The sequence below is a fragment of the Panonychus citri genome, unplaced genomic scaffold, assembly GCF_014898815.1.
Source record: "Panonychus citri isolate SS breed McGregor unplaced genomic scaffold, ASM1489881v1 Contig00111, whole genome shotgun sequence".
In the NCBI taxonomy this organism is placed as follows: Eukaryota; Metazoa; Arthropoda; class Arachnida; order Trombidiformes; family Tetranychidae; genus Panonychus; species Panonychus citri.
The window spans coordinates 182,150-196,337 of NW_026515516.1; the positions used below are offsets into that span (position 1 = coordinate 182,150).

Sequence of the window (14,188 nt, forward strand, 5' to 3'; positions counted from 1 at the left end):
TTTCCAGTTGATTGTTACTATTTTATTGATCGGGTTTGTTTTATTATCTTTTATTATCGATAGTAAATGATAATCAATCAATCAAGTGATTAATTCATTAATTTGATGATGATTAAGTTGATCATCAATTATATCATCATCTCTTATTGACCATTTCTTTCACAATAGGTTGGGATGAAAAGAGAGGAAGATGATGAAAAAAAGTAACCTCAATGAAAGTTACCCTGAGTTCACATGGTGATTAGTGAATTCTGAGTAAATTATCATGTTAGTGTTCAGGGGGAATCAATGATCATCAGATGATTTAGTGATTATCGAGAGAGAAAATTTTTTTCTCTTCATCTCTTTCTTCAGCTATTTTATTGCCAAAGTGTCAAATCTCAGAATTGAAAGTCTTGAGGTATTGGATCAAAAAGTGGTAACTTCATCATTTATGCTCGATAAACATGATAATGATCATCAACTGAATGGAACACTGAATCTCATGAACACTTCACTCTTTTCTATCGTGGTCATCATTGGTATTTCTTTATATATTCTTAAAGATGAATATCTACATTTTGATTTATTCCTGAAGAATTCCAGATGAATTCATCATCGATAGTTCAATAGAAAATCAAGATTCATTCATAGATCTTAAATTCAATTGATTGATCATCGTCATATAGCATTCAGATCATTGTAAAAGTTATGAATATCATTTTGACATGATGATCATGAGAGATTATTTATCAACAGGTAAGAAATTCATCTTAGAAATTAGTTAATATGGAACTTTCCCTGAGCAGTTTTTTCTTCTTAAAGGTCAAAAAGTTCATTCGAGAATATTTTTTTGTTTATTTATCGTAATTTTCATGAATCTTGCGCTTAAAGGTGTTGAACTATTGATAGATTTGGACACAAGAAACATTTTAATGAAAACCATGATGATTTTCATGGAAATAGTTTTGTAATATTATAGCTGATAGTTGATCATAACTGAATATTTTAAACTAATGATGATTATACTCACATAATGATGATATGAGTTTACTATTTATCCAACTGTTGACTTTATCATTATCATGATAAACGATGAAAAATGAATAATGATTGTGAGCATTTTATTATAAGTTCGTAAATGACAATTTTGATAACAAAAGCATTTCCGTTTATATTGAATCGGTTAAAAAAAAGTTCAGTTTTCAAACAGAAAAACTCACAAGTTTTATCTTTACTCATGATGATGATGATGATTATCATGATAGAATATGAATAAATTGCATGATGTAGAGAAGAAATTTTTTCTCAATGAATTTCGTTGAACTGAAATATCATTGGGTTTTTTTTCTATTTTCCAACTGAAAATGATGTTTGGGTGAAAATTCAGATGATAAGGATGATAATCATGAGTCTGCAAGTTGGAAGGTTAAACTTGAAGGTAGAAATCAGAATAATAGTTTTTTTACTCCTCTTTATACTCTTCAGGATTATCATGAGAAATTCCTATCAACAGAAAAGTTCCTTGGCTTACCTCACTCATTGCTCATCTTTTACCCATTTTCTCAGTCATTATCATGATAACATTTATCATTCTGATATTTACGAACCATATTATTATCACCAGAAATGGGAGAATCGAAATGATATTCAGCTTGGAATTTCTCTCTCTCTCTCTCTTGCTGCTTCTTTAAGCTATGGCATCAGAATAATTAACTTCAGTTTTCATCATGAAAAGATGAATAATCATTGAGTAATTTAGGTATTAACTTTTATCAGAATTTCCTCAGTTTTCAAGTAAATTTTTTTGCTCTTCTCATGTTATTAGATACTAATGATGATTTACCATGTTGATGAACATGATGACTGGTTAACTTGAATTTTGATCCACCTGAGATTCATGATTAGTTTTTGAAAAGTTGTTATCACTTGAAACAAAAAGGTTTATCATCATATCTTTTTGCAACATTGAACTTGGACTCTTGGTTTTGTTTGCTGAATCAGAACTTATCATCATCATCATCAGTAGCATCATGGTCCAGGGAGTGAAAGAGTAAGTAAAACTAAAAGTTGCATGAGTAAAATTTTAGCTGCTACGTTTTCCCTGTTAAAGTCCCTAAAGGAACGTGAAATTTTTACTCAAAAACTGTGGAAACAAAAGTTCTGGTCATCATTATCATCACCATGATCATCATGGGAAAGAGGTGGCGTTGGTAAAATTACTTTTCCAAAGTCAGCGATTTTTCAACAATCATTTGTTACAATAACAACAAACTTTTCTTCAAAAGAGTTTCCTACTTCCTCCATCATCATCATCATCATCTTTATCATGTAATTCACCAATAGCCTGAGCTACTATCCATTCATCTTTCTCACCAGTGAGATTTCTCTCTCTCTCTCTCTCTCTCTCTCTCTCTCTCTCTCTCAGTCTCACCATTTCCCACCTTATGACCACGACACTTACTGTGGCTTCAATTTTTTTTGTGGCTAAAATGAGAGCAAAAACTATTCCCAATGAAGCCACTATCATTTTTTATTAGTGGTCATTTGTCATGAGACAGAAACAAAAAAATGTAGTGACCAATACAAACAAATAGTTTTGTCAAAAAGTGGAAAACAAAAACAAAATATTAGGATTGATGGTGTTAACAGGGTGGATAAAGTTTTCCTCCTTTTTCTTGGTAAACTAATGGTCAAGAGTCAAAAGTTTTAGGTCAATTTGAGAGTGAGAAACAGAAATGTTGAAAAAAAAAATGATTATCGCTCAAGTGAAATCAATACATTTAAACAAATTACCAATAACTTGCAATACATTGTAATTGTCAACTTATCCGTAAGGAAATATAATCGCCTAGGTAATAATTGTAATGTTGACAAGTTGATTCCTTTGAACTGGAAGCAATTGATTAACTTATCAATCCAATGGTATTTGTACCAGCATTGAATGAGAATTGGTCATTTCTCGTATTGACCATTTATGGGCCATATTGGAAGCGATAAAAAAACTGATACTTCATCTCCATTGTAAGAGTCAATCTCTCAAATGTAAGATCTACATGACCTTTAATCTTAATCTTCAATTTTACTTGAAACCAATTAGTGTTAATCTTAATCCTACTTTAGATTAACTTATCATATTAGTTACAAGTTGTTCCCATTGTTAATATCCTTGATTGGTATGGTTTTACAGACTCACCGTGTACAATAAACCTTTCAACATCATCACCTCTGATAATTCAATTGAATTGATTAAATGATTTAACTAATCATCATCATGGTTAGATAAGCTTTACAATTGAATCTAATTGATTCTCTTGATAATCAATGATTAACTATTGTTGAAACAATTGAGATTTTCATTGATTGTTATTTATTCATGATTGACGAGAACAAAAATCGAAAGATAAACAATCAACTGATTGTTAAGGTAACTAATCGATTCACTATCAACATCATCACTTATCCTTAACAATCAAATCAATCGATTTCTATTTACTATTTACTTTTCATTCAAAAAGTTTTGAGATAAAAATAGAAGGATGGAAAAAACAAATTCGAAGCTAAAAAAAACTGGACAACACTTTTGACCATCACGATAGAAATGGTTGAATAATAATAGTGACGAATGAAATTTCATCTGAATAAAATGTTACACTTCAAAATGAATGGGTGAAAATTGATCAACAAACCAATTTATTAAGACTGTAGAGGTGATGGTGGTGTTGATGGGTGGATAGTGGTTGATATTGTTCACAAGCTCTGGTGGTGTTGTTGTTGTTGTTGCTGTTGATTGTTTATGTTATTGTTTTCTCACTTTTTCCCTGACTCAATCTTGAAAAACTCCATGTTGGTGGTGGGAGTTGGAGGGTGGAAAACAAGAAGTGATAAATGTGTCCCTTATGCTTACCCTTTTACTCTTGATGATATTGATTGTTACGTTAAACTGTTTTTCCTTGATGATCAAATTATCAGAGCATCAGTTTCTCATTAACAGTTTCAAAAGAATGAAAGAGAAAATCATCATCATCATGATGAGAAGAGGAAGAAGAAGAAAAAAAGGAAAAGGAAGCAAAGAAAAGAGAAGAGAAGAAAAAAAGCAATAGAATTACTTGATAAACCTTTTCTTCTGTTCATTGTATAATAATGATATTACTTTGATATAATAATGCTGATAATATTGACTTGAACTTGAATGGTCAGTTCGATAGTGTCCAAGTTCATTATGGACAATTTTTGTTTATAATGAGAGAATAACAAAAAAGGAGAGAGAAGAGAGAGAGAGACACCTTCACATGATAAAATGATAAATAATTATCTTCATCACTTAAAAAGCTGTTACTATTTCATTAAAGTTCATGGTGAGAAAATTTCATGAGTGATTATGGATTAGGGTGTTGGTCATCTTGATGAATCGATAAACTTTTATATTGGAATGAGATTAAGGTAAAGGTTTCATGATGAATTTATGATTTTATGAATTGTTTGTTGTTCCATTTTAATGTCATTTAAATTATGGTGATGAAGGAAAGATGAATATCAGATTGAATTGAATTTCCTATCAGATGAATAATTCAATTTTAAAGTGATGATAATCTTTCATACTCTTTTTCCTAAATATCCTATTCAATCCTGCTCTTTGGTGTTTTATATCCTTAACCCCCTGCACCTTATCCTCCTCCTCCATCGGTCATAAATCTTGATTAATGATCACCTAATCTGAAGCAGAATTTTTTCCCCTCCTCACCATGGATGATGATAATGGTGTCAACTATTGATAAATTTTTCGCTAACCCTGAAAATTTATGATTCTCTTCATGATTCACTTCTTAAGCTAAAAGGATGTTGCAAGTCACACTAATAGTCTTGTGGGTGGCTGTGGGTGTGGTATAAGGTTAAATCCTTGTTAAAATCCACTTTTGTACCGATCAAAGTTTCCGTAACAATATAAATTCTGAACTTTTGCCTTCCGAATTCGTATACAATTTGAAGCGATCAAAACCTGGACACTTTAGTGAGCATTGAAATTTTCTTAAAATTCCAAAGTAAATAAATATTACTGAATATCATTATTATCTCACCTTGAATTTTGTCATGAACATGATAAGAAAACAATATGAAATATTCATTTTGTATCTTGACTTTTCTATTTATTTTCACTGGAAAACAATATTCAATGATCAAGGATAATAACTATGACAATTTATGATTTATTGCTCGGAGTTCAACTAAGTGATAGTGAGCCGATGAACGATTAAGTTGAAGAATTGATGATTAGAGTTGATTTCGATGGTGGTGAATATAAAGATACCAGTAAACTTTACAACATCAAACACACTGTGAGAATAGACATCAAAAGTTTCAATAGCAATTCTGTAAAGTATTTTCTTCGATGATCAATAGACTAATTATAAAATTATTTAACATTCGTCGGCTCCATGATTGAGTTAATGAGAATTTTAGTTGGACGATCTTCTCAGATTAGCAATCAATAGCAAAAGATTCGCTGACATTTCAAGAAGAACCTGTAAAATGATCATGCGATAAGTGGTCATTAGATTATCAGTCTTATTTGGTTGGTTTAATCTTCTCACCATCAGAAAATGAAACATCGAAAAGTTGAGAGCTCCAAAAAGGACGAAAAACTGTCGCTCTTCGACATGTTCAAGATAATTAATTATCTTGATTTTCACCTGATTGCTTGTATTGTTATAAAGAACTTTTAGCAATTCCATACAATATTTTTGAATCTAAATTCGAAAAGAAATAAAAAAAAAAAGTTTCTGACCATTACAAGAACACGCAAATGTTTCAAAACTGAAGTTTGACTGACCGATTGGTTGGAAAATGAGCCAAAGAAAAATGGAAGTGATAAACCACAGATCCAATTAGTTATTGCCAAGATGACCAACGCGATTCTCAAAAATGTTGGAATATCAACGAAAAAGGCCATATAAAGTACAATAGATTGCGCGATAAAAGTGGCCAAAAATACCGTTTCAAGGAGAAGTGCCCAAAATCGATAGCCCTCAATGAATCCAATTAGTCGAACTAAACTTGTTTTAATCGATGAATTAATAATCAATGTGATCATTTCGCGATTGATACAGACTTTTTTCGCGCCTAAATTATCGATAAGACCGTTTTTCTCGTCAATCATTTGCTTCCCATAATAATAAGCTTGAAATGCAAACAAAACACCAAAATTGGCGGCATAACTAAAGATCAATACGAAGTGTGAAACTGTAATGGTCAACCAAATAACCAGGTAATGAATAAACTGCTTCGGATAAATGAAAAACGAAGGTATCGTTAAGAAAAAAGCGCCAACACCACCAGAGTAAAAGTAAAGATCATTCGCTCGAAAAAATAATCTATGGTATCGAGTTTGAATTCCAGTGTAAGGATGAATTATAGTTGAGTCCAAATGTTCGAGAAGTTCGCCGAAATTGATCCATTTCTTTAGTTTAGGTTGAAAATGAGATCGTAATAAAATCCAGCAACAATTCAAGGTTCCAACGTACCAACTAAGGTAAAGTAACGTTAGTGGTTTTCGTGATGAACCAGCGACTAAGGTAAGATCACCGATGTAATAAGATATGTTGGTCACTTTACTTTGAAATAACTGGTAGGCCAATTTAGCGACATTCAATAAGCACAAGAAAAATGCCACATAAAACCACCATTTAGGCCACTGGACATTTGGCTCTTCTCGAGTTAGATAGTTGATATCGAGCATTTGTTTATTCAGATAACGACGTAAACTTGGATAACTGTTTTGTCCATTTTTGTGATTTACCTTTTTCAATTCCATTTCTATTCTGCTTATTATAACAATTAAGGTTCGATGTTTTCTCGATCGCTGATTAATACACATTAATTTCATTTCTTTTTAAATTTAATCTCATCGAGATGAGAGCAGATCAGTTGATTGAATTCATCCATCTGAAGACTTGAAATTAATCAACTAAATTCAATTTCACGCAAATTTTATATCAATTTTAAAATTTTGGTTTGTAGTCCATTTGAATTGTAATTTAGTTCAGAACCATACAAACTGCAATACTCAATTCAAATTAACGTTTGAGATACAAAAATTTAGGTTATTCTTAAATTAAGCTCATTCAATCAATAAGTTTAACGATCATAATTATCTAAGCACGAATTTATTTAAGATTATTCATCAAAAGAAACATTTAATATTTTGATGGACGAAAAATAATCAACAATTAGGCCATTAATTAGAATTGAATTGGTAATAGTTACCCAATTTCAACTCAGAGTAACTGATCAATGAATTTACAGTTATTATTATGAAAAAGTTTTCAAAGACAAATGATTATCGTTTAAAAAAAAATCTAGAATTTTGCATGAGAGAAACTCAGTTCATGAATTTGATTCGATAACATTGATGAATATTATAGTTCTGATATTCATATTATTATCTATTAATAGTTAATCATCTTGTAGCAAAGTTTTTCTTCATAACAATTATGAGATTATAAATGAATTATAAATAATTATTTAGTTTAATATAAAAAGGAGCTCAAGATTAGCATTAAAATTTGTAATTTTTAATGAAATCGTTTATTGAAAGTTAATCAAAACATGAATCAATTAAATAAATGATAAGATTAATTATAAGATTATTGTATAAACTGTACTATCATTAATCTGAATATCTTTTTAGTCTGAAACTATCAAGAAATTGGTTAAGATGGTTTGTTCCCATGATGATTTATTCATTGATTGGTCAGTTGATCTCATCAATTAACTTTGACCGAGATGAAAATGATCAACATGATCAAGATAATGGTTAATGATAATCAATGGGGAAAATTTAAATGATTACATGATCAGAATTCAATGATGAGGAATAGTAATTTGATGGATCAATGGTGATAATAAATAAAATGAATGTGATAACGATAAAAATGCAAACATGATAATAATAACATGAATAATAGGATTCTAGAAATAAGGTGAATTTTTTTCACCCAAATAACAAAGTACAAAAAGTTCTAGACCTCTAACTGTGAACCAATTTTCCAAGTAAAACTTGTCATCAGAATTTTTTTCCTCCTTCTCCTGTCAATCACAAATTCTGTAAGTATGAATACTACAGAATTCTGTGTGTGTGTGGTGTATATTTATATAAATGTTGTGGAGAAACAATTTTCCATCTTAATATTTATCTATCACTTGTTTCATATTCAATATGAGATTGGTGAATTTAATGTCATCTTCATGATGAGAGATGAAAGTAAAAAGACACTAAGACAAGATCAGAATCTTCATGATCATGATCATTATCAATATGAACATCATTTTCTCTGTATATGAATATTATTGCTCAGATTTTTTTTCCTCATGAATTCATGGTGATTGTATTATTACATATAAAAATATCTGAGGAGCAAAAACTTTATTTGCATTCTCTGCATTTCCGATATTTATTTCTTAGCATTTCCTGGTTACCCGGAAACAAAACTGGAATGAGTTGTTCATCCATGAATCCCTGATTCAACTTTCATGATAATCATGCAGAAATCATCATGTTGATCAACTCTGCTCATCATGAAAACAATCAAATGTTCATGGTGGGACAGATTACTCTTGGAGACACCGAAAAACAAGAAAAAAATAACTATTGTGATGAAATTAAAGATGATAATAATACAATATCACCAAAATGGTTATCTACAAATAAGTGATTTGATTAGATTTCAATCAAGATCAAATATAACATTACAAAAGTTATAATAGTTTTAAAATATCTCATGAAATTATCATGATAACCTGATTTATATGTAAAAAAAACTTCATTCAAACAGCAAAGTTCAAGGGGAAATACATTGGATACAATTTTTAAATAGATATTTTTTTACTCTTATTGTTGTTACAAGTTACAATTAGCATATAATTTGCAAATCAAATTGTGAAATCCACAATTTTCATGAGATTTCATGGTGGAAATTCCCAAGTCTCAAGTTTCATATAAAAACATCTAATTGTTCAACTCTTTCAAAGGGAGTCGATATAAAAAGATGAGAGAAACTTCAATTGTTGAGAAATATGTTTGATAAGGAAAAAAAAGTTCAGTCTCTATGCTCCATGATTATTATATCATTTCCACCATGAAAATGATATAATGATACTGAGAGAAAATGTTTGTTGTGTGTTTAACATTTAATAATCTCTTAACAGAACTTTTTTTTCTCCCTCTCTCAAAGTTCAGTGGAAATTCAGTGAAGAAGAATTTTTTTCTCCTCTTCTTCCTTAGATTAATCTCAATTGACTTCACTTGAGGTGTTGGGAGATGAAATTTTTTTCTTATTTATTTTTTTCTCATTTAAATGAATCATGTTTTTTAAGGGCTCACCTTGTATCTTGGTGTATATTAATATTTCTCATGAGTGGGTGGAGAGAGAGAGAGAGAGAGAGAGAGAGAGAGAGACTGAGGTGGATTCTATGTGTGTTTAAAGAGAGTAAGAAGAGGAAGAGGAAAAGGGAGAGGGAAAAAATGAAGAAGTACTGAGAATTCAATCGATTTCGTAAAGTGAACCAATGAACTCGAAGACCATTGTGCCGTGAAAACAGTTTTTCGAATTCTATTTCTTCTTCTCTTTCTATTCTTCTCCATTTTTATCTTCATCTTCTCTCTTTTTTTCTTCTCTATGCATTTTCTGTTCTATTACTTATTCTTTTTCATCTTTTGCACGATAATATTTATCCTTTGCTTTTCCATCTTCTTTCATCATTTTCTTTCTATCCTTCAGTCTGCATATTTCTCATCATGGTCTTCCTTATTCCTCATGAATTCTTTCTTTTTAACAATCCTTTCTCTCTCTCTCTCTCATCAGCTATTCAATCTGTTCCTTTGAAGAATTGAATATATTCCCACCTTCCATCATGATACTGAATATATTCTCAGTCTATTTCATCTCTCTACTCTCTTATTCAGAATTCAGATTAACAGTTATTGAATATTTTGAGCATATTGTTGATCCCTACTTTTCTCATCGATTCATGTTAAGTCAACATGAGGAGGTGAACTTAAAAGTCAAATATTATAATAGTTTAATCATAAGAATTACAACAAAATATTCAATAAAATTTAACTACTAAATCATTTGCTTGTCAGTTTGTTAAAAGTCGTGATAATTAATCTTTAAACATATTGCCTTTTATTTAGATCATGAATCAGAAAATTTCTCAGTCCAGAATTTCAAGGTTATCGAAGGTTATCTCCAGATAGATAGAGCTTCATGTGTATTTCAGAGAATGTCATAAGGAATAAGCTTCATTCTTTAGGTGATGTCTTAGAAAAATATCTATCTAAATGTGGGCTGACTTTTTTAGCCACTGATTTTGAGGTCGAAAAGTTGAACTTTATCTCGGTTCTTTCAGAGACTGGAACTTATATTAAATATTATTGAAGTATCTCAGTTGACTATCATTATGATTCCTATGAAATGGAAATGAAATTGAAAAGTTTTTCTCTTATATGTGTATTTTTTCATTCTTGGTATTAATATTTGTTCAGATAGAAAATAAAATTGGAAGCTGAATTTGAAAGATAAGCTTGATGATGATTAAATCCATCTCAACCTATCCAAAGAATCTGATATCATGCATTGTTTACATGAGAATTTTGGAATAATTTTCACAACTGATTTAGTTCATCACCTGTTAAGAAGCTAATTCAAATGTACATAGAATTCGAAAGTTTATGAATTTCAGGTGGAATTCATGATAAAACTTGTTTTTCTCTCATCTTTTTCTTCTTCTTGTGTATTACTGACTTCTTATCATATTCCTTCCAGGGTTGAGAACGCGAGAGAAACAATAAGAATTTAAAGATATTCAGCCCAGTGGATGTTTGTTCATAGATCAGAATGAAATGGAATCAGTTAGAGAGAAAAAAGTTCCGATTTAAAGTTACAAATTAAAGATGAAAATTCATCGACTGGCAAAAGTAAACTTAACCTTAAGCTTATACAAGATGAAACTTTTTCTTTGTCAACGTGTTTGTAACACTATCATGGAAATGAACTGAATTCATCAAACTTGTTTATTCAGTGTTATCTTATCCTCTTTATCTACCTCACAGCCTCAGGGTAATAAATAATTCTGCAACTTTGATTTACATAAAGATTATAACATATTCGATACCTGAGAAATATCCAATAAACTTGGAACTGAAAAGTTATTCGAATTTTCGAAAAAATTTTAAATCTCATATCCATCTTCAAACTAATCGAATACGAAACATCATGACAGAGTAATCAAGATAAAAATCGACAGCGAAAACAATTTTTCACCAAGAAAATAAACGCCGAATGAGTAGAAAAGTCAGATTCTCAAAAGAAATTAAGTTTGTTTCCTTCTCTTCTCATTAGAACTTTACTTTTCCAAAGTTCGATAAAATGTAAATTATTTTCCTCGCTCATTTATAATCTATTATCCTAATGATTCCTAAATTTACTCAGGTAAAGTAACTAAATCAGGGATAAGGTAATTTTAGATGGAGGAAGATGACAAAGGTGTTCAAGTCAAGATATTGCTACATGAATATCAAATCATAAATTATCAAGTTCGGTGTCACCAAACAGATTATTCAAATTTTGTAGCTTCTTTCATGGAAATCAAAATTCCGAATCAGCAGAAATACATGGAGACACAATGGAAATGAGAAAAAAAAATCGTTAGATCAACACTTAGTGTGGAAGATAAAATTCAACAGATTCAGTGTTATCTTCATGATCCTATTGTTAATTTCTGACAGATCAGTTGTTGATGAATAATAATAGGGAGGGAAAAAAGTTCTGAAAGTCTTTGAGCCTTTCTCTTTGAATGAAAATCACTATATGTTGACGAGACTTTGATGGTGATAATTATGATGATAATTCATTGAATTCATGATATTAAACTCCCATGTACCTACAAGTTAATGAGCATTAAATTCAGTTAACAACAATCATGAACAAGACTCAAACTCTGTATTCCATGAAAGAGAAGAATAAAAAAAATAGAGAATTAATATTCATAACGAATGGTATAGAAAATTATTTCCTCTCTTTCATGAGATTTTACTGATTTTCTTCCCTGTAAATGATGATAACAATTATCTTCATTATCATGGTACATCATATATTGTTAACGAAAACAAGAGAATTATGAAAAAAAAAAATCGACTGAAAAAAAGTTATATTCTCAGTTCAGTTGTTCTCAAAACTTTTTTCTTCTCCTGTTTGTTTCCTGTTATCATTCTGATGATATAAATCCGACCGAATCTGAGTAATATTCAAGAAGATAAACAGAATTGGTGAATTTATCATGTAGTATATTTCATAGTTGATTTGAAGAGAAAAAAAGTTCTGAAGAAATTTAGAGTAGAAGAAAAATTATTTCATTCAAATTCGAATTCATGATAAGTTTTTCACCATGAACATAATTAAAGGAAGTTCAATCAAAATTCTAGTGTAAAGTGTTTCATATCAAGCACAGAATCTCATGATTCATATTCGGCTAATTAATTGGCTGTATCGATGGACCAGTTCAATGGATTCGCAAGTTCAATCAACTATTTAATTGGAGCTAATTATCTGAGCAATTAAAAGTTTGTATCTATTTTCAGACAATAACAATCCGGCCATTGATCATATGTGATGAACTTTTTTTCATTCGAGTCTGAATGGAAAATTCCTTATCATGTACATATTTCCCGTTTCTTCAGTTCCATTTCCTGTTAACCTTTTATCATGATAACTTTTTTTGTCTTCTCTTTCATCATGAATCATAATTGTCAGGAAAGATAAACTTATCATGTTTATAAACAATAGATGGAAACTTTTTCCCTTCAATCATCATGTTAAAGATGAGGAACAGAAAAAAAGTTCTGCTTGTTTTCATATTTTCGTTTTTCCTAATAAGTTGTTCCCATGAAAATCATGATAACGTTTGAGCGTTGAACCGTTCAAACGATTTGAGATAATTCGAGAATAACGGAAATGAACAGTAGGCAAGTAATTAGGTTCGACATTATAACCAAGCGTACAAATAACATACGAAGCAATTGAATGAGTTGATACAATGTTTCAATTTCTTCTTTGGCTTAATGAACTTTTTCATCTCGAAATTGATGATTCATAATTAGGACATTTTCAATTGATCAAATTAATCGAAAAGTGACCTTTTCTGAGGCCATTTTTCTCTCATTATTTGAAGTTTGCGCTTCATTTGATTGCTAATATTGAGAGAAAATAATTAACCCTCATTTTCCCAACTAATCATCATGTTTAATTGTGTGCAATCAATGGCTGATTATTAAATGAACAATTGATTTGCATAAATAAATGAGTATAACCCTTTAGGTTATAGCAAATAGTCAAGTAAATTACTGTTACTTTATGTTAATTGTTCACTTTGTAAACAATAAAATCAATTGTTGATTGTGATTTAATCGTTGGTTGAATAATCATCAATGTGATAATTGACTGAACTTTTGAGATATTTGTTAAATTTAAAGGCGAAATTTACTTTGAAAGTATTTCCTTTATTGACTAAGTTTATCCAATGGAAACGAATCAACATTATCTATTCAAATAAAGATACATTCTCATGATGATCATTGATTGTTCATCCATCATCGTAATCGCTATTATCATGTAATATCAAATAGGTTCATGGTGAACTTTGTCAGGGAAAAAGTTGTGACTTCAAAGAAATGTGTACATAAATATCAAGAAAAAAGAAGAAAAAAACTAATCTGATTCCATGATAAATTCTGAAGATGAGATAACAATCGAAGCGATGTTTTCAATATTATGGTGAATTGATTGGTTCGATCAAATTTTCACATTCACAATCGTTAATCATTCAAAGAAAACGAACAGAAAAGTTTCATGATTAACATTTTATTCAGAGAAAAAGATAAAAAAAAGTTCTGATAATAAGAGAAAAAATTGTCAAGGTAAACATGGGGATTCTATTGATAATATTACCTATGAATAGAGTGACACAATGGATGATATTGAATGGAAGGGGAAGATTGAAGGAAAAAACAACAGACGACAAGATGAAGATAAAAGCAGCATCCTGATCATCACCATCATCATCATGCATGATCATGACGATGGAAACACTTTGCTCAGAATTGTGAAGTGTAATGTATCATGATGATAAAGATAAATTATGCAACTTTGTTTAC

The 14,188-nt window shown here is 30.1% G+C and overlaps 2 protein-coding genes across 5 annotated transcripts in view; both read right to left on the reverse strand.

Moving 5' to 3' along the window:
- Nucleotides 1-14,188, reverse strand: part of LOC128389827 (cell adhesion molecule DSCAML1-like) — a 38,566-nt gene that overhangs the window by 21,071 nt on the left and 3,307 nt on the right. The window lies entirely within an intron of this gene.
- Nucleotides 5,121-7,417, reverse strand: LOC128389828 (uncharacterized). 2 transcript variants are annotated; one of them, XM_053349466.1, is made up of 3 exons: nt 5,810-7,417; nt 5,571-5,726; nt 5,121-5,501 (listed from the first exon to the last, which is right to left on the reverse strand). In XM_053349466.1, the coding sequence occupies exons 1-3, from the start codon at nt 6,860-6,862 to the stop codon at nt 5,436-5,438; spliced, it is 1,275 nt and encodes a 424-aa protein (XP_053205441.1). In that variant the 5' UTR covers nt 6,863-7,417; the 3' UTR covers nt 5,121-5,435. The 2 variants fall into 2 exon arrangements, with proteins under 2 accessions (XP_053205441.1, XP_053205440.1); XM_053349465.1 differs by having other exon boundaries at nt 5,121-5,726.

Bases quoted from the DNA above. Each gene is read 5' to 3' on its own strand.
- LOC128389828 (XM_053349465.1), bottom strand. From the start codon at position 6,862: ATGAAATTAATGTGTATTAATCAGCGATCGAGAAAACATCGAACCTTA. The intron at 5,727-5,809 runs GTCAGTCAAACT...TTTCGAATTTAG, and splicing joins GCTCATTTTCCAACCAATCG to ATTCAAAAATATTGTATGGA.